The following is a 25,332-nucleotide window of genomic DNA, read 5'->3' on the forward strand; positions in this document are numbered from 1 at the left end:
TGACATACTTTGCATTTTAAGTTGGAAGACAAAAGTCAATCTGGACTGCAAAGGGTTAACCTTCACAACGCTGCAGCAGGAGAAATGTGTGTGGCAGAGAAGGAAATCAGCTGATCTGCTGCAGGACGGAGCTTTCTCTTGCACTTGTGGGCTTCTCACATGGTGCAAAATCATTTAAAATAATGTATCTTAAATAAACAACCCATGGCTCATCTATCAATCAGCCAATTGTGTCATGTCCAATCTTATTTTGAAAATCCGCAATATAGCGAACCCGCGATAAACGAACTGCGAAGTAGCGAGGGACTACTGACCATCACCTGAAACATGGCAGCTGCTTTTAAGGTGTTTTTAATAGCATGCAATAAAGACTGATAACAGATTTTAATTAATTTTTGGATATCTTGAAATGTGAAAGGATTTAGAAAAATTAGGCCAATTTAATTAAAAGTTTGACTGACAAACTAAAACATTATTTGATGTATTATTAAAAGCATGTAAATGATTTATGTGCCATCAAAGTGTGTAGTGTCACAGGTTGTGTGACCTTTTAAAACAATATTAGGTTTACACTTCTCATAAAAAAAAATAAAAACGAGAAAAGTAAAGAGTTTGCGTCGTTTTAATTGCCTTTTTTATATGTACCATTCTTAGTCCCCTCACTGCGAAGTCTGAGACGTTTACACGACACGGTTTTAAAGTAAAATGTGAACAATGCTGTAGCGCTTCGGCTGTTCATCTTAATGACAAACATTTTTTTTAAACTCACATCTCAGTTAATTTTCAGACACTCCTGGTATTTTTTCATAGAAAAACACAATTCACCTGAAAGCAGCTTGTTAAAACAGTCAAATTAGTCTAAATTTTCCTACATCACTAGATTTTAGATTTAGAGGAATGTGTCGCCATGACAACGTCATTGTCAGTCCAAACCAACTTGTGTATTTACTGTAGTGTTTTGGATGTCACTGTTCTTATGCTAAAGATTGACGTGTCTTGTACATGTTGCTGGGGGAAAAAAAAAATCACAGTACCAGGTACTGGCCATGGAAACTACAGGTGCTGATTATAAAATTAGAATACTGTATCATGAAAAAGTTGATTTATTTCAGTAATTCCATTCTAAAAGTGAAACTTGTATATTATATTCATACTTTTCAAATGTTTATTTATTTTAATGTTTATGATTATAACTGACATAACTGACCACTAATGAAAACCCCAAATTTAGTATCTCAGAAAATTAGAATATTAAGACAAATAAAAAAAAAGGATTTTTAGAAATGTTGGCCAACTGAAAAGTATGAGCATGAAAAGTATGAATATGTCCAGCACTCAATACTTAGTTGTTGGGTCCTTTTGCCTGGATTACTGCAGCAATGCGGCGTGGCATGGAGTCGATCAGTCTGTGTCACTGCTCAGGTGTTATGAGAGCACAGGTTGCTCTGATAGTGGCCTCAGCTCTTCTGAATAGTTGGGTCTGGTGCATCACATCTTCCTCTTCACAACATCCCGTAGATTTTCTATGAGGTTAAGGTCAGGCGAGTTTGCTGGTCAATTAAGAACAGGGATACCATTGTCCTTAAACCAGGTACTGGTAGCTTTGGTACTGTGTGCAGGTACCAAGTCATGTTGGAAAATGAAATCTGCATCTCCATAAAGTTGGTCAGCAGCTTGAAGTGCTCTAAAACTTCCTGGTAGATGGCTGTGTTGTCCTTGGACCTCAGAAAACACAGTGGACCAACACCAGCAGATGACATGGCACCCCAAACCATCACTGACTGTGAAAACTTAACACTGGACCTCAAGCAACGTAGATTCCGTGCCTCTCCTCTCTTCCTCCAGACTCCGGGACCTTGATTTCCAAAGGAAATGCAAAATTTATTTTCATCAGAAAACTTAACTTTGGACCACTCAGCAGCAGTCCTGTCCTTCTTGTCTTTAGCCCAGGCGAGACATTTCTGACACTCTTTTGTTCAAGAGTGACTTGACGCAAGGAATGCGACAGCTGAAACCCATGTCTTGCATACGTCTGTGTGGGGTGGTTCTTGAAGCACTGGCTTCAGATGCAGTCCACTCTTTGTGGATCTCCCCCCACATTTTGAAATTGGTTTTGTTTCACAGTACTCTCCAGGGTGTGGTTATCCCTAATGCTTGTACACTTTTTTTTTCTACCACATTGTTTCCTTCCCTTTGCCTCTCTATTATTGTGCTTGGACACAGAGCTCTGTGAACAGCCAGCTTCTTTAGCAATGACCTTTTGTGTGTTGCCCTCCTTGTGCAAGGTGTCAATGGTCGTCTTTTGGACAAAATGTCAAGTCAGCAGTCTTCCCCATGATTGTGTAGCTTACAGAACTAGACTGAGACCATTTAAAGGCCTTTGCAAGTGTTTTGAGTTAATTAGCTGATTAGAGTGTGGCACCAGGTGTCTTCAATATTGAACCTTTTCACAATATTCTAATTTTCTGAGATGTTGAATATGGGGTTTTCATTAGTCGTCAGTTACAATCATCAACATTAAAAGAAATAAACATTTGAAATATGTCAGTCTGTGTCTAATGAATGAATATAATATACAAGTTTCACTTTTTGAATGGGATTACTGAAATAAATCAACTTTTTCATGATATTCTACTTTTATGACCAGCACCTATATATCAGGTTCAAAATCGTTGTTGGTCTCGTCTAAACATCAGTGGTGATCACAGCATTAATGCAAATGTGAAGTTTTTTAAATCAAAATCAGACAATGTAGAACATTTCCAGGTGATTGTTTACTTGTAAACTGAGCTTTAGTTTATTCAATTTATTATTTCAACTCCCATTTAATGAGTGCGTCAGCATCTTTACAGACAAATCCATAAATGTATATAAAGTAAGCTTTATCCACACACAGACCTATTGGTTTCTTCCTGAATCAAAAGAATAAAAAGAATTATACATCTTGCATTAAATTTGATGTCTTAATTTTTGCATTTCACAAATGAACATTTAAACAGGGAGCGAGGACAATACAAACTGTGTTCAGTAATTAGACTAAACAGATCTACAGCGCTGTTGGAAACGATTGTCTCTATCATCTGACAGATCAAGGGAGCTGCCCAGAATTCAGAGGTCTTCGTCTTTCCGCTGCTCCCCATCTGTCTCCACTAGCAGTCGACTGTTAGAGGCCATGAAATTGACTTTGGCCATCTTTTTAATTTGCCTCGCTGACATAATTAATTTACTTTAATTTACCATCGTTTTAACACAAAATACCACTCCCACCTTTATAATTCACTGATTCAAAGGCATGAAAAGCCTTTTGCTCCATCTGTTTTTTGTTGAATTAGTTTCTTATGTATGTATACATGTATGTATGTGTGTGTGTTTCTGTCTATTTTTAATATTCTCTGCTGTACTTTGAATTTTCTAGGTAGAAGCCAGAAGTATGATTGAAAAAAAACGGATATAAAACTGCATCTTTTTCCATGAACTGTGAATTCAAATCAAAAACTTTGCTCTGCCTCTGGCTATAGTACTTCTTGCTCAGTCAGTCTGGAGTCTTGTGCTTGTTTCAAGGCTGTTATTGTTGTTAAAAATCACGTGTCTTTGTCAAGAGGCAGCAACGGACAGTTCATGGCATGACCTGGAGTCTGGATTGATGCCTTCAGCAGCATTGATGGTCTGCTGGGAAAAGATAAAAGCAAAATATATTGAGGGTAAGATTTTAGGGTCTTTAGGGAAATCTGGTACGTTTGAGACGCGTGTGAAGGAGCTGTTTTACGCATGTCTTTTAAGTCCTTTAGATTTGTAAAAAGACAGAAGAAATGGCAAGATGCGAAATGATTACTTTGTTTTTTTTCCCTTTAACTAAAGTGTTGCATGTAAAGAAATTGTACACAAACAGCATTTTCTTATATTGCTGCTCTCAGTGTATTTTGACAGGAGAGCTATGAGTTATTCAATCTTTTCTCATAAAAAGCTTTTATTTTAGATGATCCAGCAATGTTGGGACTTTTTATTTATATATATATATATATATTTATATATATATTCTCTTTAATTGGCTGGTGTTCTTTCACAGAGAGGCTTATGTGGAAGTTTTTATTTTATTTTTTGTTTTAAAGGTGTTATTCTCAGCAAAGAAGCAAAAGCTGACCATTGCTCAGCCCAACTGCCTTCCAAGTTCTTCTTCCTCAGTTTCTTTCCATTTTACCAACACACCCTCAAAGCTACGTTAAGTCATCCTAGCTTCTTGAATGCAACATCAAAGTGTTGGAGCTTGAAAAATCACACATGCCCCCACCCTTCACATTTTCTAAGTGGAGAAACATATATACTTATATACGCTTAGAAGCACGGGTTGTATCTTAGAAGTATTTTTGTGATTACAGCTAATGTATGCACAATTTTTTTTTAAATATGTAAGTGCCTCAGATATTTGTTAATGATGCAAAACATTTGAAAGAGTTTGTTCCATTCCAGTTTCCGATGGCTGTCCTCAATCATGTGAAACGTACTTAGGACATAGAAATTAACCTTGAATTTCCCAATAAAAGAAGCATTAATTATGTGCAGCAGCAAAAACTCACTCAAGTAGAATCATCCCTACAACAGACGAGATACTTTAAATTGCATTTTGCTTTGTGTTCTTTTATTATGCAGCTTAAAGAGGCTTTTCTAGCTGCCAGTATTTTATGCATATTGTATTGATGGTTGCAATTTTAATTTTATTTTTGAGAAGTTACTATTTGAACCAACTTCTCCAACTCCTAATGCATCTTATCAACCACTGTTGTTGTTTTTCTTTTGGCTGCACTCTTCTGCAGGGGTCGCAGCAATAAGCAAACTCCCACTGAAGATTTATCAGACGTTTTACACCAGATGTCCTTCCTGACACAACCTGGGTTCAAACCTGCAGCCTCATCATTACAAAACTTAAGCACTGACCACTGAGCTGCCACAGCTCCATCTTATTAAACTCTGCACCTGCTAATCAAAGTCAGATATCTTTATTACTTTAATTCAATTTTCCAATTGAGGCAAATCTTTAAAGTTCCCTTTGAAAACCAATGTTTAATTTGTAAACCCAAAGATGCCGGAGCGCAGATAGCAAGGGGGGGGGGGGGGGGGGTCTGGGCGTCCTCTCCCAGAAAAGTTTGAATAAAGTAGCACCTGCCCACTGCTTTCATGTGCTTCAATTCTCAGTTGTTTAGTTGTACAATGAGAATACATTTTTTTATTTTTTTTACAAAAGTAAATTGGATTGACTTTTTGACATTTTGATCACTGTTATTTTGACAAATCTGCGCCATTATTTTGATGCATGACGTACGTAATGTGATTACCCATCAAACATTTCTCTCTGATTTTTAATCATCTTAATTTTATTAATGACCCACTCAAACTGTCAAACTGATTTGCAATTTAGTTGTTCTATTAAATTATAATTGTGTGTTTTTAATCACAGACGATACTTTTAGGGGCAGAGATTTTTTTAAGGGTAGAAGTGGAAATACTTACTTGAAGGGGCAACTCTTATGTGATATTAGGGAGCTTGTAAGTGGCTGTTATGTTTAAAACGAGTGTTTATGTAATTATTTTCAGATTACATATCCAATATAGGTTTTGTTCAAGACAGTCAAATTTGTTCATAACTTTATTATTAGTAAGCCTGAGAGTTACCGGATCCAAGCAAACATTTACCAGCACACACTCTGTCAAAATAAGCGAGTTCCCGGATCATGTTCCGGCAGGATCCGGCTCAAATTGAGCCCTGGTCAAAACTAACCAGATTTCTTTCAGTATGCTTCCGACTGGAAGTTTAGTTAAAGTAAGTCTAAACTTCAATCGGTAGGAACAGAAGGAAATAAAACCATTGTCACAGCGTTGCATTTGGCATCATAATGGTGCGATGCCATTAAGGCTGTCGGTATTTCCCTGCTTTTGTTATAAATGAAAAATTAATCATGAATGTAACTGGAGTTATAGAAACAAAACATTTAAGCACTGTTTGGATTGGAAGAGTACTTTCCCCCCTCCTTTTCATGCCAACATTCTAAGCTCCCATTTGTTTTGGTTGTTGCCTCTGTGAAATAAGATGGATGTTACTGATATAACAGTCATAATCAAAAGTACCACAGAAGCATAAAAAACAGAATGCATATTTCTAAAAGCAAACAATGAAACCTGTTCAAATCAGTAATGCTTAATCATAAATGTTTTTTTAGTGAACAGCAAAAAACAGAAAAAAACATCCTTCTATGAGTATTGACTCAATTCACAAGATTTAACAATAAGTCACAAACCAATAAATAATGCTAAACTTTCCAAGGTTTTTTTTGAAGAAGAGTTTGAAGGAAGGCAGTGCTAAATATTACTCTATTACAGTAGTAGTTTAACAACAAGCACACTATTGTAACCTACAGTGTGTAAAGTAGAACAGAGAAGATTAGAACGAGCAGAAAATGCACACAGGCATTAATATTTAGAGACAGTTTCCAGACGATTAACCCTGTGAGAGTTCATTGTGTGTAATAAGCTTGAATGTTTTATTTTATTCATCGTGGTGTGTCGAGGTTAGTGGTCAAAGAGAACCCTTTTACGGTTGTTTCTGTCTTTTTCTTTTGAACATACACGGGCCTTATTTTTATTTATTTATTTTGATGTCGTTACGTTGTTAAAATGCAGTATTTCCCCCCTCTGGGGGGTCCCTTATCTACTGTCTTTTACCCCTTTTTCCCAATTTAATTATTCATATTTAATTACTGGCAAGTGTGTCTTTTTTTATTGTGCGAATATCACACAGGCTTGACGAGTGATTAATTCTTTGTTAGGAAAGTTTTACTCAGTCATCAAGAAGCTGGAGGGATTTTTGTATTTAATCCTTAATTTATTTTAGGGTTTAAACTTGTTTTTGCATCCATTTATCTTTTTATTCTTGCCCCTGCCAACCCCCCCACATGCGCACACATGCCTCTGAACTCTTAAGGAGTGGTGTTGTCTTTTATCCTTCAGTGTTCTTTGTGTATGTTGTACTCTCTAGAGGCTATATGTAATTACTGTCAGGGGGGGACCTGCACAGATCTGTGTGACCTTGGACACTAGAAGACTTCAGTCCACTTCAGACGCATGAAAAAAAGTGACTAGAGCTGTTTGGAGATTCTGATTTCCCCCTAAGCTGCAGAGTCGTCATAGTTTGGGGAAAAAAAGAAAACAAAAACTATATATTGTTTTGATGTTTTGTGTTGCAACTTTAGCTTCATTACTGGATCCTGTTTAGTTTTGTCATTCAATTTATTTAGGTTTCTTTAACTTTCCTGAAAATGTTATATTTTTTATTGGACAGTTTCTTTTTTTGTGATGAAACATTTCGCCTTCGATCCAGAAAGCTTCATTAATCAAGGAAACACACAACAAAACTGACCCTTCCCCCAACAGCTTACTCCAAAGTGGAACAAACCAGTTCTGCTTGTGATAAGATGGTCTCTTTGGTACGCCTCTCCTCCATTGCCAGCCCTCTTCCTTGTTGACAGTCTTGTCAAACTGGTTGAAAACTGGACCATCTTATCACAAGCAGAACTGGTTTGTTCCACTTTTGAGTAAGCTGTTGGGGGAAGAATCAGTTTTGTTGTATGTTTTCTTGATTAATGAAGCCTTCTGGATCAAAGGCGAAACGTTTCAGCACAAAAAAATAAACTGTCCAGATGACCTGACTGAAAAATGTTGGATTTTATACCTGGATTATTGAGCATGGACTTTGTTGTTATATGTTTTAGTTTATGAAGTTTTTGTGTATTTGTCAGCATGAGCACATGAAAAGAGCTTTAACAAATATACTCTGAAGATAATGAAAATGAGAATTGGTCTGAAATTTAACAAGACGTTGTTTTAAACATCAAGATGTTTGTTCTTTATGTTGGACAGCCGTTAACATTTTCTTTTCACTGTTACAACTGATATTCATCATCATTGAGCTTACAAATCTTTTTCAGAACCGCTTTGGCCTTGGTTGTTGTCCACAGGCTGTTTCTGTGAGTAGTAAGTTGGCCACCTGGTGTAAAACATTTGATTGTTGTTAATGATGATAGATGTTTTGGATGGGCGTGCTCTGTTTGCACGTGTTAAAAAGCTTGCTTCTGACATTTCATTAGGAGGTTGGCTTGAAACACAGCAATGAAGGCTACCTATGGGACAGGTCTGGTTAGCAGGCCACAGACTGACAAAGTCCTCTGGATGGGGGACGCAACGTTTCTTCACTAACGGGTCCAGAAGACATGATTTAACCATTTTTGTTTATTTATCATGTTCTGTTTGCCCACTAAATTGATTTTAAGATGCTGACAGACAGATCTCAAAAATACCACTGACAAGACTCACGCTTTTGTTAAGAAAATAAAACTCTTGAGCATACTTGTTTTCCTTGCATGAGCCAAGTTCAAGTCAGAAACATGATCAAATTAGCATAATGAAGGGTAAAGTTGGAGTGCCACAAATCCTTCCTTAAATGATCTCTTCAAGTTTTTCTTCTAAATGGAGTTGTTCGAACAGTGTGTATTGTTCCTTTAGGTCAACCTCCCACCCTCTGCTTTGGTCCCCACTCAGTTGTCACCTCCATAGTACTGCATGGCAAGGCATGACCCAGACCAACATACATGCTTTATCTTGACAAATCAAGCTTCGGCTGAAAGCATTTGGCAGTACATACTGTCTGGTGCTTGTTTCCTGGCTCCCACACAGACACATAATAAGTGCAATTGCCCCCCGTATCCCCCCAACCAGGTGCCACTACGTCCACATTATTCACACTTCTACCTTTTACACACAGCAGCTGTTCATCACCTAATGATGCTGGACCCAGCCATTGATAGAGCAGAGCAGACAGAAAGCATTTCCTTTTCTTCTGGGACTTGAATTTAAGCTCCCTTTTGTCTTTGGAAAATTGAGTTTTATTGCAGGCTTCAATTTCACTTTTTTATGCCTTTGTTTTCATTCGTACTGCAAGACAAATTTATAGTGGCATTTTTTCCTCTTGTTCCTCATTTGTGTTGAATTCAGTATAGGAACAAGAATTACTACTGTATTTCATAATGACCAAGATGATGGGCTCCTAATTGGATCCCAAGTTCAGACAGCCAAATTAATATTTTATTGACTAGCACTTAATAAAATGAAAGGATGCCGTTAAAATGGTTTTCATGGGGCAAGCAGCACACCGCTTAGTTTTTTCTTCAATAAAATGATTTTGGTGTATATTTTTGTGGTTCTATCGTCATTAAGCCAAAGTCAGCCAGGGGTTGAGATAATTTACTTCTCACCAGTGTCTTATTTTTCCTCAGAAACCTTTAAGAAAGTAATTTGTGTTAATCATCCAAGTTGTCAGTTGAATGGTCTAATTAAACATTTCAGTAAATGAACTTATTGTACAGTGGAAATAAATGAACCATAAGTTTAGGCAAAAGACAAAAGAAGTCCTAAATGTGGCAGTTGTAGTAATGATTATGGTTAACAGTTTAATGGCCTCATCAAATTAAAGGAGAATGGCTTTAATTGCTATTCTGTTATCCCAGTATGTATGCAATCATCATATCCAAGCTAAAGCTGCTTATTTTCAAAATCATATCAATTTGAATTTGAATTCAGTGTAATTTAAATGTATTGCTAAGAAGAAGAAAAAAGATGTCTGCCCTCTATAATTTGAAGTCTTTAATTTGAGTTAGCTCAGTGGATTATTTCCAGTTATTTTGTTCTTATGTGTACAAACCCTAGTTCTGGTAACACTTGATCGAGTACTTGCATTGGATAAAGTAGCCAAGAAGGTAAATAACAGTTTGGCAGCAGAAGCTGTTTTGCACTTTGCCAACTTACTGTCACTGCAGAAGATACAATATTCAGAGGTCAGATCCTGTTTGGATGATTTCACCCCCTCCCACAAGCATTCATTATTAAATCAGATACGCAAGGTGGCTTCTAAAAGGTCACCTGTCTATTTCAGGTGGAATGTTTTGGATTTCAGGTGGAAAATGAGCATCTCAGTTCCCATTCTGCACAACTCCCGCAAGCTTGATTTAGACTAATGGCAACATTTTAATCCATTTCCTGAAGCAGAATGGCTTAAGGACATGTTTTCCAGTGGTGGGCCACTTCACATGTCCAAATAGGGTTCTCTTCAAAATTGGCTAAAAGTGCACACTTTCAGGCACGTGTAGCACATAGGAGGACATCGTATGTGTATTTTTGGACTCCTCACAATCAAATTTTATCTTCAACCAGTGAGGCTCAACAGGTGTCAGGAAGAGGAGCAGAAAATACTCAAAACACAAGGATACAGTTTATTTATTTGGTGATAGCTTTTCCAATTACAGAAACAATTTGTTGTAGGCGACATCAGACTGCTGGCAATAAAGGAATGAAGGAGGGTAATTTGTGGAAGTGGGGGATTTCACATGAGATGCAATTCTTTCACTTTCCTAGTAGGAATAGAGCTAAATGTGTCGAGCAGTGGAATCAGTTTTTAAGTAAATCCTCTTCAGAGTTTGGCAGATGCTGGCAACACCTAAAACATCCCTCAGGAACACAACGTTTGTTTTCTCAGTCATCCAGGTATATAACAACAATAAAGGTTGAATCATGTCATCTGGACTTCGTTTTTTTTTGTTAAAAAGAAACGTTTCGCCCCTCATCCAAGAGGCTTCGTCAGTCTGAGGCCTAGCCATCTGGTATTACCCAGAAGCCACCCTGACTCTTGTGTTTCAAGCCTGCCTCAGATACCCCTGAAGTCTGGCCTTTTCACTAATGGTTTCAAAAACACAAAGTTTCCTCAGGAAGTATGGAAATGAACTTTCCCTCATTTGAACTCTTTGTCACCCTAACTTAGCCATGGTCCTTGTTGACGAGCCATATTACCTTCTGTATCAACAGATTTCATTTTGTTGCTTGCAAACATTTCAAGCAGTAACATACTACAGTGAAGATATTATGTTCTGTTTTGTCATTGCCGACTTTTGCCTTCAAAATTGTGTACGACCAACACAGCCATTGCTCTACCCTAGAGTACAAAGACCGTCCATACCTGACGCATATGTAACACCTTGAAGTAACAGATGACTTTAAGCACACAGCTCTGCTACACAACTGTGAATCTTAGATGATAGATGATGTCATTAATCTGACCAGGCAGCAAATACTAAAAAATGCTCCAAAGTGTTTCAAAGATTGCATTTATTGTTGACCATTTGCTTGACAGCCCTTTCTATTGCAAGGCCTGTGTAATGTAAATGATGTCATCTGTACCTGTCCATGAAGTGTAGCCAAATACTGCTACCTGTAGGCCAGGACTGCATAGACTGCGATTCCACAACACATGCACAATAAATTTCAATTTTTGGAGGAAATACTGTGTGGAAACTACTCCCACGTTAACGTTAACAACTTGAGAACTAAAAAAGAAAAAAATATAAAGTGTTTTTATTTTTTATTGTTTTAATTTAAATGTACAGTTCAGCTCTGAACACCATATCACCAACTTTTAGGTTATTATTGACCTTTTATTTAACCAGGCAGATCCCAAGGTCACAGTTCTGTTTTGGAAAGGAGTCCAGGGCCTGAAGGCAATCTAACCTGTGTGTGTTTGGACTGTGTGGGGGGAACCAGAGCACCCAGGCAAAACCTACGCAGACACGAGGAGAACATGCAAACTCCACACACAAAGACTCCTGGTCCAACCCGGGGATTGAACCCTTTGCTATGAGGCAACAGTGCTAACCACTAAGCTTCCATGCTGCCATTGTAGCATAAAGTCATCACCCATGAATTGAACACTGAGGTGTAGCCAACTCCCAAATAGTATGAATGTGAGCACATGCACATTCACAGCTGTGCACACAAACACAGAAAGCATATCAAATAAAGCCTTAAAAGGTGCAAGAAGTTCACTCCAGAAATTCACTGCTTCTGTCCCCCAAGCAACATGCTCCATTTCCTTCAAAAGATAAATGAGGGGGGGGTCAAATATACTTTGTTTTAGTTTCTGGATGTTTGACTTGTTTTTATGACATATGTTCTTGCCGTACTTTCAGTCTTAATGTATTCCTTCTTGCAAACAAATGTAAAATGGAATCCTTTTCGAAGCAGCCATTGCACTCTCAGCCAGTGCTTCCGTCAAACAATGATTATTTATCCTTCTGTGGTTTAATGGCTTTTGTAAACGGCTTAATAGAATTCACTTGAGCCTTGGGATGCCTGCTGAAAGGGCACTTGAATCATTGTTTTCATTGGCGTTTTGTCCCCCACTCCCCTCCATCTCTTGTCTCTGCTTACACACAGTGCGCTACAAGATGATCAAATATGATCATAACCAACCTGAAAAACTATTGCCACTGCTTTCCCCCCCTTCTCTTTCCTACATAGTCAATTATTTTCTTCTTTTTTAAATCTAATCACTTTTATGTTACGTGCTGGGCATTTAAAATGTAATTATATATGATTTACAAACAGCTGCAGCCATTATGGTGTATAAACAAATTACAGAACGAGGGAGTAAAAAAAAAAAAAAGAGAGAAGGATAAAGAGATGAAGACAAAGAATTTGGCTAGCATCAGGCACAGTCAATGGTTTGGCTGCTTTTTGAATCATCGCTTTGGCTCCTGCCTCAATACAAAATGAGCACTCATGCTTGACACGATTTACCCCTTCTGCAGGCAGATATGTGCTCGTCTTTATGCCAGCGTTGAACAGGAATCTGCCTTTGTAATGCAGTGTGCACGAGCTTCCTTCCGGATGTGAATATTCCTAATAATTCAGGATCTCACTTCTATACATATAGAGGTCTGTCATTTCTAATCAAATGGTTGACGGTTGCTTTCTGCTTGCATGTACAGATTGGTCTACTGTAATTGCAGCCAAATAAGTGGTTATTGAAATCACATACGCAACAACTGATCTTTATCACCTACCACCATGGTTTTGCCCATGCCTGCCTGTGTGTCTGTAGCATTAGCAAAATACCTCATGAACCACAAGACAAATTTTTAAAAACTTTTTAAGTAATCATTGGATGTATTAACTCTATAACTGATAAACATTTGGAGTCAGCCTCCTTCCAAGATGGCCACCACATGTAAGAGACACAAACATTGCTATAGTGCAGCCAGTTCGACATATTTTGAGCTAAAGTGGTAGTGGTTGAGCGTTAGCTCCAACACGTACTTTGCTCACAACACGTTGATCAGTTTGTTTGTTTTAAATCTTTGCATTTGCAACTGTTGACATCCACTCTGGCTGTATCTCAGTCATTTTAGCAACGCAGCTCAGTTTAGTGTGGTAGTAGCTGAGAGTTATCCTCAGCACAGTCAGATTGTGCAATATTTCTTTTACAAGGTTGCACCAAAACAACAATTCGTATCTCTTCTCGGCTTAACAGGGCTTTAGTTTAAAAGTCCAATTTTTTTATATTTATAGGGTGGCTGTGGCTGAGTGGTTACAGCAAGAGTTGGGGGTTCGATTCCACCAGCAGTCACATGCCAAAGTGTCCCTGGGCAAGACGCTGAACCCCTCATTGCCTCAGATGTGTGTCCCATCGGTGTATGAATGTGACCTAAAGCACTGATTATTCTCTGTATAGATGTAGTAGAGTGCTGTATGAATGGGTAAATGAGGGCACAGATTGTGATGTAAAGTGTTTTGAGTATCTTGATAAAATAGAAAGGTGGTATACAAGTACACACAATGGCTCAGTTGGAAGAGCTGTTTCCTCTCAGCAAGAACGTCGCCAGATTGAACCTCAGCTGGGCGGGGGTCCTTTCTGGGTGGAGTTTGCATGTTCTCTCCGTGCATGCGTAGGTTTTTTTCAGTTTCCTCCCACAGTCCAAAAACATGCATGTTAGGCTGATTGGTAACTCTAAATTGTCCCAAGGTGTGAGTGAGAGAGTGAATGGTTGTTTGTCTTGTTTGTCTCGTTTGTCTCTACGTGTCCCTGTGATGGGCTGGAGACCTGTCCAGGGTGTCCCCCGCCTCTCGCAAAGTGATTGCTGGACAAGGGCGCCAATGACCCCCATAACCAGAAAAGGAAGAAGCGGATGAAGATAATTGATATAAAATTTTTAATAGCCTATCCACCTCTAAGAGTTGGTGCTTATGAAATAGTTTTCTGAACACTGATAATCTATTTGTCTAGCGTATGTTTTGGAATGCACAATATTACTGCTTATCAATATTTTAATGCAACAACATTGTCTAACTAATGATTTTTAGATGAGCGTTCCCTTTGGGCTTTTTCAACTGTAATGTTATGACGTTTTTTGACATTTTGCTGTGATTGTGTGACCCTTATCAGTAGTGGTTAGAGCAGGTTGCCTATTCATTTAAATTATAGTCGAGATTTATTTCTGATTTTTCAACATTTATTATTGTTTTTTTCAAACGTTTTAACTCCTAACATCACATACTTTTACAATGCATTTTTACTTATTGCTGTCAATAAAGGAAGAGAATAGGGAGGTTGGTTTTTTTTTTTGGTTTTTTTTGCTGCTAATAATGATCATTAGAGACTATCTGAATAGTAAGTGTTTAAAAATGGTGTTTTTCCTCCTAAAAGCGGATCACATGGTAGGTCAGTTTTACAGAAAAATCACCAGGGTGCTCAAACATACAGTGACACATCCAGTAGCTCACATGTTAACATAAAATAGTACACATTAGAAAAGGCTTAAGGTGTGAACGTGCAATCACCAGCACCAGCAATCACTGTAGCAGTGGGTGTCCAATGAGGTGTTTGGACACCTCTGCCCTGACGGTCCAGAATCAAACTGAGCTCCCAGTTTTCCCTTTCCACTCTATTTGCATTCCTCGTGTTTTTCCCTCCAAGTTAGACATGCAAATGAATGTTTCCTGTGCTATTAGTTGGCAGCTGTCTGCCTGTCTCAGCAAAGATATCTGTGGGAAAACAGCATCATTATTCATATTTTCTTGTTTTCCACCAGCATAAATAAGTTTAGGTGTTAATGACAAACCAGCAGCACTTGTACAGAAATAGAAAGGTGTGTACAGTGTCTGCCTGCAAGCTGTTTGTTTGGTAGCAACATGCATCATCAGCAGAACTTCACAAAGGACACACACGCACACTGACTGCATTTATTTGCAAGAAAACATATTAACAGGAGAAGGCATGTTGTAACAAGCAGCACACTGCAGAACCAGAGTTAACCTGCACATGGAGAATACCAACATACAGAGAAGCTTATTTCCCTCCATTTGGTTTCCTATCATACAAATGGCAACGAAGATGATCCATTGCACTTTAATCTGGCCCTTTCCCCCCCATGTCCCCCTCCAGGTGGTTGATTTGTGTAAATGGCCTCTAAAAATATCACCATGGAAATTCATATTGGCCACTTCACTAAACTGGCTGCAGTAATTGCTTCCAATACACACTGGCGCATGCTTTCAAACGGCTCCACATCGTAGCACGTAGCCATTTGCGGACACTCTAAAACACATGCGTGCATAAATATTTTTCTGAAATACACAAACGTACTGTACACATTACACAAACACTGGAAATGTGGCGCTTTTGAAGATGCACATGCTTAGAGGTGTTCACAATCAGCTCCTCGATTGCAACTGATGGGTGCAAATCAGGCAGCCACTTACAGCAGTCATTGGCTCCAACAAAGCGGTGATTCGCTATCTAAATCCCACCCCCAAAGTATTGACAGCCAAATTTTTACTTTGAATCCACCATAATAAGGCAGACGCTCATGATATAACAGTTTGATAGGCCATAAAGGCCCACTGGGAGAGCTGGCTTAACTCGGCTCTATTTCACCACCAGGGTCAAACCAGAATAAGCTGCAAAGGGCTAATGGGCTTAACTGCAGCCAAAGGCATGGAGTATATTTTGTATAATGTTGGTGTCTATTAATAAAGGGGCTAAGATGGCGTTTGACCTTTTTCTAACTGCTGCTGTTAATGATGAAATATTGGGCTAGAAGTATATTTTCATATATCTTTAAAGTAACTGAAATAATTAACTACAATATTATTGAAAACATTTAAGATATTAGAAATGTGTTATTTAAGCTGTGTGAGAGCTTTTATAAGGCAAAATATTTTAATGCAAAACCTTCATATATTTGATCTTGTACAAAAAAAAAAAGGCTACAAGCAAAGTTGAAAGCTCTGTTGGAATGCATTTAATTTGTCATTAAGTTCAAGTTCAAGAATCTTTATTATCCCCGTGGGGCAAATAGTTTCACAGTCAACGGGCACATAAAACATCCGTACTAGACAAGACATTAAAATAACAGTACAGAAATCATCGTTTGTTGAGAAGCCTGATCGCTACAGGGATCAATGAGTTTTTCAGTCTGTTCTACATCTGGGCAGCAGAGACCTGCGTCCACATGGAAGCAACCTGAACTCACCACGGAGTGGTGATCAGGATCTGCCAGAATCAGCCTGGCCTTGTTCACTGACCTCGCCTTGTGCAGGTCAGTGAGTAAACTGAGTAAAGTATCACTGAGTGCTGGGGTAAAATAAAAGTTTCTCTCTTTATCTGAAGACTGCAAACCTGTCTGCATCCAAGGAAGAAGCGAAGGAAACGGTTGTGATTAGAAGTGTGTTTCCTTGTCTGCGTTTCTCTCAGGAAGCCAGTTAGAGAGTCTGATGGAAACCATGAGAGCAGAGATCGCTGCCCATCCTCCGGTCGAAGGGTCCTACGCTGCACGCCGGGGGGACTACTGCCTCGCAAAGTTTGCTGATGGTGAATGGTACGTGAAGTTTCCTGTTTATGTTGAACATTAGCTTCTCAAACAACGAGCCTCTCTGCCAGGTGCTTTGGACGAGCAGATCAGTGTCTGTGCAGGTTTGGGCTTTTATTTGAGAACTTTAGTGGACCCTCATAAATTAATTAGTTGTTCATTCTGTGGTCAGAAGAGATTTGTGGATCTCTGTCAGGATAACGTTCTGAGCTATTCAGATGCCATTGGTAGTAATTTTGCTGCAGCGGTTCCTTTTGTAATGTTTTTTGTCATTCATGTAAAATGTTAAGCTTCCTCTAAAAAAAAAAAAATAATAATAAATTATAATTATTAATTTCCTCTTAAATTGGCTTTAATTAGCTTTTTTTTTTTTGTTGCAGAATACAATGTCAATTAAAGCTTGCTGGCTCCAATTTAACATCTGTTGAAAGCTTGTGGCTTGTAATTTCACTATTCTCAAATATAAAAGCCAGATGATTCGAACTCGTCTTGTTTTTAGCCTGTGATGCGTTCACTGCAGGCATTTACAACAACGTAATTAGCTTTTTGCCACTGTTTTTAGTAGCAAGTTGTTTTACAGTAACGCACATCTTTTCATCTTGACTCTTCACGGGATGTTTGAAGCTTACAGATGGTCACAGGGACAGATAGAAGTCACAGCCATCGAGTGGAGGGAGAATGTCAAGAAGGAGACAGTGTGGAGGGGAAAAGGATCAGGAAGCTGATTAAAAACCAAATGTTCACCTGACACAGGTGCTGTCCTTTTGTGCTTCTCCGCGTTCTTTCATCTTCCTGTTCTGCTTTTGGAACAAAACAAGAAAACGTCCTGCACGTCACTAATACAAATCATTTTCAACAAGCAGACTTGGTCCTCGTGTTTGAAAAGCAATCTAACAATGAAATAAAAATCCTGCTTCTACCAGACTCGTATATCAGCCAACTAATTATGTCTAAGTTTGCATTGTTCTTCTTTTGTATCTACATATTCTGTGATGCATTTGGGACACAGACTTGTTTCAATAGAGTAATTAAAAGTCTCCTTTCAAGGTGTCTCAAAACACCACAAAGTGAATGGAAGATAACAAAACGTCTGTTCTCCGTCGCATTCCGTCTGCTGTTTTTTTTATTGCGTTACGTTTGCTTGCTCAGTCTCTTTCCACCCATGTGAGCCTAATTTGTTTTTTTCTTGCACTTCTTCTTTGCAGCCAATTTGTCTTTCTTGTACCGGACAAGTGATGGTCAGATGAAAAGATGCGCTGAATCGAGTGTGCTGGAAAACGAGCTCTTGTGCATAGGCCTGTTGCGATAAACAATAAATCAATTAATTGCATGATAAATTAAAATTATCAACCTCATTTTCATTTATCAGCTTTATCGTTTCTTGGTGTCTCTTTCTACTGAAGACACTGGATGACAAAAGGCTCAACTCTGGTGCTCTTCACTGACCCCTCCCTTTCTCTTTTCTCTTTAAAATCTGTTTTAACAATCCAAAATAGCGATTTTGGATTGTTAAAAGCAGCTAAACTGACAAGCTAAGCTACAAGCTAAGCTAACAGGCCGACCTTAAGGGAATAAAACCTCTGTCTTGTCGAAGCTCCAAAATTCACAGTTGAAACCCGTGCTTTCATGTAAAAAGTTGGTTTTCTCTGCAAAAAGAAGCTGAGAACTTGTTTACTCATTATATATTAAAAGCTTTGTGTGAAAAATGCTACGCTAAAGAGCTCAAACCGCACTGAGCGTCTGACATTTTGAGAACCGAAAAACAAGAACGAGACAGCCCAAGTCAAGGGGCCTCCCTCCCATTTTTCTTAACGACACGCTGCTCGCTCCCTCACTATCCATCCTTCGGTTCAAACTGTCTTATACTGCCATACAGTGGTCAAAACAGGTACTACACACAAATTTACCAACATTTCTTCTTAAATTTGACAATAATTACTAATTATTGTCAAATTTCAAACAGTTTTATTGTTTATCACAATCATTTCTGAGACAATCGCCCAGCAAAATTTGTTATCGTGACAGGCCTACTTGTGCAGATTCTTTGTAGTTTGACCTTTAGTTTTTGTTTAATCCGTCACCGATTGGTAGATGCTGATGATAGTTTATTTTTTTATAAAAGTTTAAACTGTTAGAAAACTCAACATTGCATTGAGAAAACCTGCAGGCTTTTCATGATTAGCACTAATGCACTTATGCAGTTTGCTACAAGGGAAAAAAACAAGTTAGAATCTCTGTGTTTTATTGCAAAGAGGGCCTCCATGCAATTTTCACATCCCGCCCATGTCCTGATAGATCCCCTCTGCCCCCCTCCCTCTTACACCCCCAGCCTGCTCATCCTATCCCACTCATCTACCCCGATCACAACAGACAGATCCTCCAACACCTTCTCCCCAGGGAAATAAGCACAGAATCATTTACTCATCTCCTTTTCCACTTGTGCCCTCTGTCTTCATCTGTGTTTCCCTGTGCTCTGTTCTTTCTCCCCCCTCCCCCCCCCCCCCCTCGTATCTTTCCTCCTTCTCCCCCGACCCCCCTGTTATTCCTTTGCTGCTGCAGGTACAGAGCCAGAGTGGAGAAAGTTGAGTCACCGGCAAAGGTTCACGTCTTCTACATCGACTATGGCAACGTGAGTAACTTCTTCAGGAGGAATTAGATTTTGTGATCAAGTGTGTGAGGAGAATAAAAAACCAAAAAAAACAGTTGTCGTTAAAGGACTGTTGTGCTCAGAACACAAACCCACAGCCGAAGGGATTCTAGTGTTTCATTCACAAGTTGTTTAAAATTCATGTTCAAAGAAACCTTCCCTTGTCCTCTCAGCTGAATATTTTTACGACGAATACAAAGGCGGCGTGTTTGTTTTTCTTTTATTGTTTGTCACTGAGGCAAAACAAAGTGTGCGACCGAGTGCATCGTTTTTATTCCTTTCATAGCAGCAAGAAAACAGAGCCCCCTCCTCGGATACGTTTTTAATTTTACTCAGCGATGACGAAGGCACTTCACCCTGCGTAGTTGTCTCTGCCCACGTGCGCACTCATGCTTGCATCATCACCAAGTGGCTGATGCGGCCAGCCTCCCCTACCCTGCGGGAGTTTTCCCATGATGCAGTGGAGCGGCACAGTGTGCGACTGACCTCGGAGCAGGGGACAGATCGTGGTTTGGCTGGCAGATGCGATGCATCCTGGCATGTTGCTGAAAGTGTTATTCTCTGAGGCTGACCTGGTGCACACAGAAAAGACAAGCTGATATCCACAGCACCTCATCTGTAGTAGTTTTGCGTCATTTCAGGTTGAGTCAGACCAACCTTGATTTTTGTGGCCCCGTGTCACGAGCTGTTAGTCGACAATACTGTCAGCCCTCTCAGGTACAGGTCAGCACCTGAATTATTATGTGATCATTAGCAAACACAGCTGAGCACTTTTGTCATTTCAGTTTTACAGCCCACGTTTAAAGTGTCATCAAAGTCTAATATTGGTAGATAAATCTTAACGTTTTATCTATAATGAACGTTCAAGATCTTCTCTGTCTAGACTGCACACTCCAGTGAACCTATTAACCTAAGCTATGAGGGGTCATTAAATTACCTTCTGACTTCTAACTGCTGTATCTGTCTGACTTTCCACCACAGCGTGGCCTGCAGTGATCAGTTATTGATCAGACCTCAGACAGGCTTGATTTTATTGCCCACCACTGAAAGGTGAAAGTGGATGATAATGTTTTTGTACGTCTGTGTGTATGAAGTTCGTTTGTTACCAAAATATTAACAACTACTGGATGGATGTTAATGAAACTTTCAGGAAATCATCATTTGATGTGCAGCTATAGCCTTGATGTTTAAAAATGGATGAGGGGGAAAAATATGTGACTGAAATGTTTCTGGAGAGACACCCATGGATCCCAACACTAAAAAGACGATGTCGAAAAACATGTCTGTTGATCCAAAAGTTTTTTTCTGATGACAAAGGAAAATTTAAAGGTTATTTTAGTTTCAGCTGCTTCAGCTGGGCACTTCCTTTATGTTTTAATGGCATTAGTTGACGCAGTTCCAATGTTGCACCACGTCTTTGTGTTCCCAGTGTGTTTCCTGCTTATGTCATTGCATATAATGTTATTTTTTGGAGTACACAGGATGATCTTAGTTTTATTCTTGGGCATAACGGTGACTGCCCATATGAAATCCTGTAAGAAAAGCCTTTATTTATCAGCAGTACATTTTAATATAATTAAAAATACAAATAAACAGATAACTAGAGAAATTGCATTTCCTGCCAAACTGTAGTGTGAATGCTTATTGCTGAAGAGCTTGCTGAAAAAACAGCTGAAACTGGCTAAAAACGTGCTGAAATGTACCTGAAATAAGTTAGCCGAAGAACACATATTTGCTGAAGTTGGTTTAAATAAGCAGATATGAGCACAATAATTAGTAAATTAGCTAAAAAAAAAAATAAAAAAAAAGCTGAAATTTGGTGGGAAAAAATAGCTGAAAAGTAGCTGAAAATACATACAAGGAAGTGGAGAGAACACAAGTGTACTCAATTAGTCTTCAAGAAGCAGAAATGAGCACAAAAAGCAGAAATTTGCAAACAAAAGCCAGCTGAATAGTAGCTAAAATAGTAGAAAGAAGCTTAAATTACCAGAAGGAAGTGGAGAGAGCACATGAATTAAACTGAAAAAAGTTTAAATGAGTGCAAAAAATTGTGGAATTAACTGAAAAAGCTCAAATTAGTATAACACAGCTAAAAAGTAGGTGAAATAGCAGAAGTAAATTGAAAGGAGCCATTAGAAGAAGCACAAAAATGTTGAATGTAACAGAAATAATCTGAAAGGAGAGCAAAACAGCTGAGATTTGCTGAACGTAGCTGAAAAAAGGTTTAAATTTGCACAAGGAAGCTGAAAGAAGCTGAAGCAGAACAAAATGTGAAAGATTTGAAGGATGTAAAATGAGCTCAATTAATTTTCTACGAGAAAAAAGTGGCAGAAAAGGCTAAACATTTCAAAAAGCTAAAGTTGCACCAATACCAAAAGTCATGGCACCCTTCTCCTGAACGAGCTAAACATTTTGATTTATGATTTGTTTAAATAGTTTGATAACCGCGGGATGAAAACGATGCGGAAAAATGTCCAAATGAAAAATGGATCACAATAGTGTGAACGCTTCACGAACATTGACACAATTACAGCTGTGGCCCTTTAGACAAGTCATCAACTGTGGTGAGTTTGTGTATCAACTAGACGTGTAGTGTTTCGGTGGCGTGTAGTGTTTCGGTGGAGCTTGGTTAAAGGGGCTTCTGCAGGTGTAGCAACAGCTGTAAAATGATTATAAGGTGACGTTCAAGAGTATCCAGTCATTTATCGAGAGAAATGGCACCTGTCCTCCTTTCACAGTTTATACTGTCACTGTTAAAGTGGCATAAATATCACAGAACTGATTCACAATCCAAGAAAAAGAGAAATGCATTATAAGGCTGGTTTAGCATCTGGAGAGTATGTTGAGTTGTTTTTCTCCTGCGCTGCAACACCAGTTATTTATAAAGCAAATATCTGTTACCTGATTGGTTTGTCTCCAACAGGCAGGCTGGAGTTTCTTTCAACACGTCTCAAAAACACGAGGACATTTTGTTCCCTTTAAATAAAAACATTAACTTGGACTGATGAGCTTGATTAATAACAACCGAATCATTTTAACACAAATGTTTATGTTGAAAACATCTTGATACATATAAAATCTGCATTAGCAGGTTGAGAAAAACAGATGAACACATTTAAATCTTTTACTTCTGTCCTGTCCGTGTCCTCCCTCAGAGAGAAGTCGTGTCAAGCACCCGTCTGGCTACGATGCCTCCTGCCTTCAGCACCAGGACCCTGCCAGCACAGGCCACAGAGTACACCTTCGCCTTCATCCAGGTCCCACAGGATGTAAGCGCACAGATGAAAACACGCGTGCTGCAGCCACAAGCTGTTACATTAACTTTGACATATCAGCTTCTTCAGACTCATTTTCTGCCAGCGTTTGAAAGTTGAATTTTCTTGGCAATGCTTGAAAAGTGTTTGAGACGCACGCCACGCGGGGCGATGAATCTAGAACTGATAGACGGAGCTGAGTTTCCGTTCAGCAAAGATGGGCTTGTGCACAAAAGATCTTGTTCAAAGTGAACATAAAAAGGCACACACACAATTGTAGGTTTTCATGTGTGCAGAACTTTAGAGAATAATTGATTCTTTGGGGATTGCATGTTATTTTTTCTGCAGCCTTAACTTTGTCGTTGTGCTAACTTAAATAACATCAACCAAGCACGTCGTGTGCTTGTGTAGTCGTCGTGTTTGATAGCCATCGATGACTGCAGGTCATCCTGAACCAGCAACTTACAAAGTGAACCAAAATTAGCTTTTAATATGTTCTGGATTGGTTCTGCGTTAAACCCCGTTTTTAAATAATTTTTCCTCTACGTAAAATATGTAGTGTTCACGTTTCTAATGGCACGATGCTAAAATCAATGCGGCCCCACAGAATCTGATTTGTTTGTGTGCTCCAGTTTCATCCACATAGCCAATAAATCCTGCCTTATGTTCTTGCAGGAACTATTTCAGCGGATTCATTTTTATCCGTTTAGAAAGCTTTTTAACAAAATAAGGTTGGGGTGGGTTGTTTGGTTTTTTTTTTGCATTTGCAACCAGCATGACCAACTTATTCTGTGGCTGCAGAGTGGTGAGGTTTGTTTTTATTTAAGTGACAATGATAAAAGAATAAAGTAATGGCTTATTTAGTTTAAACCACATCATCCTTTCAGATTTTGTTGTAGCACTGAGCTGTGTGCTGTCAGCTGTCTCATGAGTCTGTAATAAAGTGGCCCATCTGTTGGTGCTGCCCAGGGGACACCAGCATCACCTCCGTGTTACAAACAAACAAAAAGCTGAACCACATGTTTGAAGCCGACATGCACCTTACACCTCTCCTGCTCACTCCGTCTTTGTCACTCCGCATCTGCTCTTCCATTTCATCTCGCTCCTTCCCTCCTTGTGTTTTGCCGCCTGCCACGCTGACAGCAGGGTGCCCCCACTTGTGCTGAACCGTTCCTAGAAAGGTTGCTACCTTCCTCTCATGAGCTGGCACCCAGTGCCCTGCACAAGCCGTCTGTCTCCACAAGTCATAATTGGCTTCATAGTCGCTCAGAAAAGTTCTTTTCTTGGCGCTAGAAGTCTGTCGTACGGCTGCATCCCTGTTGTTTCTCATCAAGTATTCTATAAAGTGACAGCATCTTCAAAAAACCTCACAGTCGTGGAAAACTCCTACTGTTCTTTTGTTTCCGCGGGATAAGAAGAAACTTTTAATCGAGCTGCATTCCAGTGACGTGAATCAAAGTAGGAAGCGTTGCGTACGTCATTTCATCACACCTCACTGTTGCTACGACTTTATTTAGTTTCTCTTAATGACTGGCATGAATACTCACACGTCTTCACTCAAAAATTTTCCTGAAATTAAATGAACTGTCTGAGTTGCTCTAACGTGCCAAATAAAAAAAAAACTAAAAGTCCAGTTGAAATTAGCTACGCTGTCAATCTAACAGCTCTGCTCGTTTATTTGCCTTTAACATTTTCTAATGGCAAGATCCACAGCAGCGCAGGATTTACTTTTAAAAACTGAAAGTGAAAAGTAAAGGTCACGTAACACGTCAAAAATAAAACCTCTCAGATAACATCGTTTTCTGAAGACTGCTTTGTTGTGTTCTCATGAAGGTCGTCTTTAATAGTTTGGAAGCACATTCAAGAGACATTTGATGTTAAAGCTGAGGTTTAAAAAGGTGTTGCTGTTTTTTTGTTAAGAAATAAAAGGGGCACTGACGTTTCTGACATATTTGGCTACAGTTGAATGAATGTTATTTTGTAATATAATAAAAGTCAAAGTAGGATTTAGATGATGTTGTTTTAGGGTTTTGTTCCCGTCCGTACACACACGCCCCGACAGACGCTCGTTTTAATTTAGCATTGTCTCTTTATAAGTGTCATCCTGTTCTTTTTTTTGTTTGTTTTTTTACAGTCAGCTCTCCCTCTGTTTTTCTTTGTCTGCCTCGTGCCCGGAGCTTCCCCACAGCGCCTGTGACAAGTTGACCGGGGGGAGGGGGGCAAGGGACAAAAAAAGCCCCTTAGTTTTTCGCCTCGAACAAGCCTCCCTGCTCACACTCGCTCTCACGCTCGCTCGCACACACACATGCACATGCCCAAGGGTGGCTAGCTGTAAGGCGGTTGCCATGGAGACAAGACCAGGGCGAGAAAGAAAGGAAGCAAAGCGATAGATGGTGTAAGGGAGGGATGGATCTGATTTTTTAAATTTAATTTAAATTATTATTATTATTACTGTCGTCTTGTCTTTGAAGTTGCGACTCCCTTGTTTGTCTTGTTTTCACCCAGACTGCTAGAGGACACGAGGTCTGGATTGTATTGCAGCTGTTCTCCTGTCCTCACCATATGTTCGATCAAATAGTGGCCTTTCAGAGGGGCGAAGGTTAGGAACAGGAGAGGGTGAGGCAGCTACAGTACCTGAGTGTGAAGAGAAGAAGACAGCCTCATGAGGAGGACTTCAGATAAGAAAAAGACA

The 25,332-nt window shown here is 39.2% G+C and overlaps 1 protein-coding gene across 1 annotated transcript in view; it reads left to right on the forward strand.

The window, feature by feature from the left end:
• The window catches only part of snd1 (staphylococcal nuclease and tudor domain containing 1), a 205,072-nt gene that overhangs the window by 164,087 nt on the left and 15,653 nt on the right, over nucleotides 1-25,332 (forward strand). The window contains exons 19-21 of the mRNA XM_037696080.1: nucleotides 16,625-16,748; nucleotides 19,299-19,368; nucleotides 22,542-22,655. Coding sequence (XP_037552008.1) covers nucleotides 16,625-16,748; nucleotides 19,299-19,368; nucleotides 22,542-22,655 — 308 coding nt within the window. The remainder of the gene's footprint in view (nucleotides 1-16,624; nucleotides 16,749-19,298; nucleotides 19,369-22,541; nucleotides 22,656-25,332) is intronic.

This window comes from Nematolebias whitei, chromosome 22 (assembly GCF_014905685.2).
Source record: "Nematolebias whitei isolate Nwh7 chromosome 22, NemWhi1, whole genome shotgun sequence".
Classification (NCBI taxonomy): Eukaryota; Metazoa; Chordata; class Actinopteri; order Cyprinodontiformes; family Rivulidae; genus Nematolebias; species Nematolebias whitei.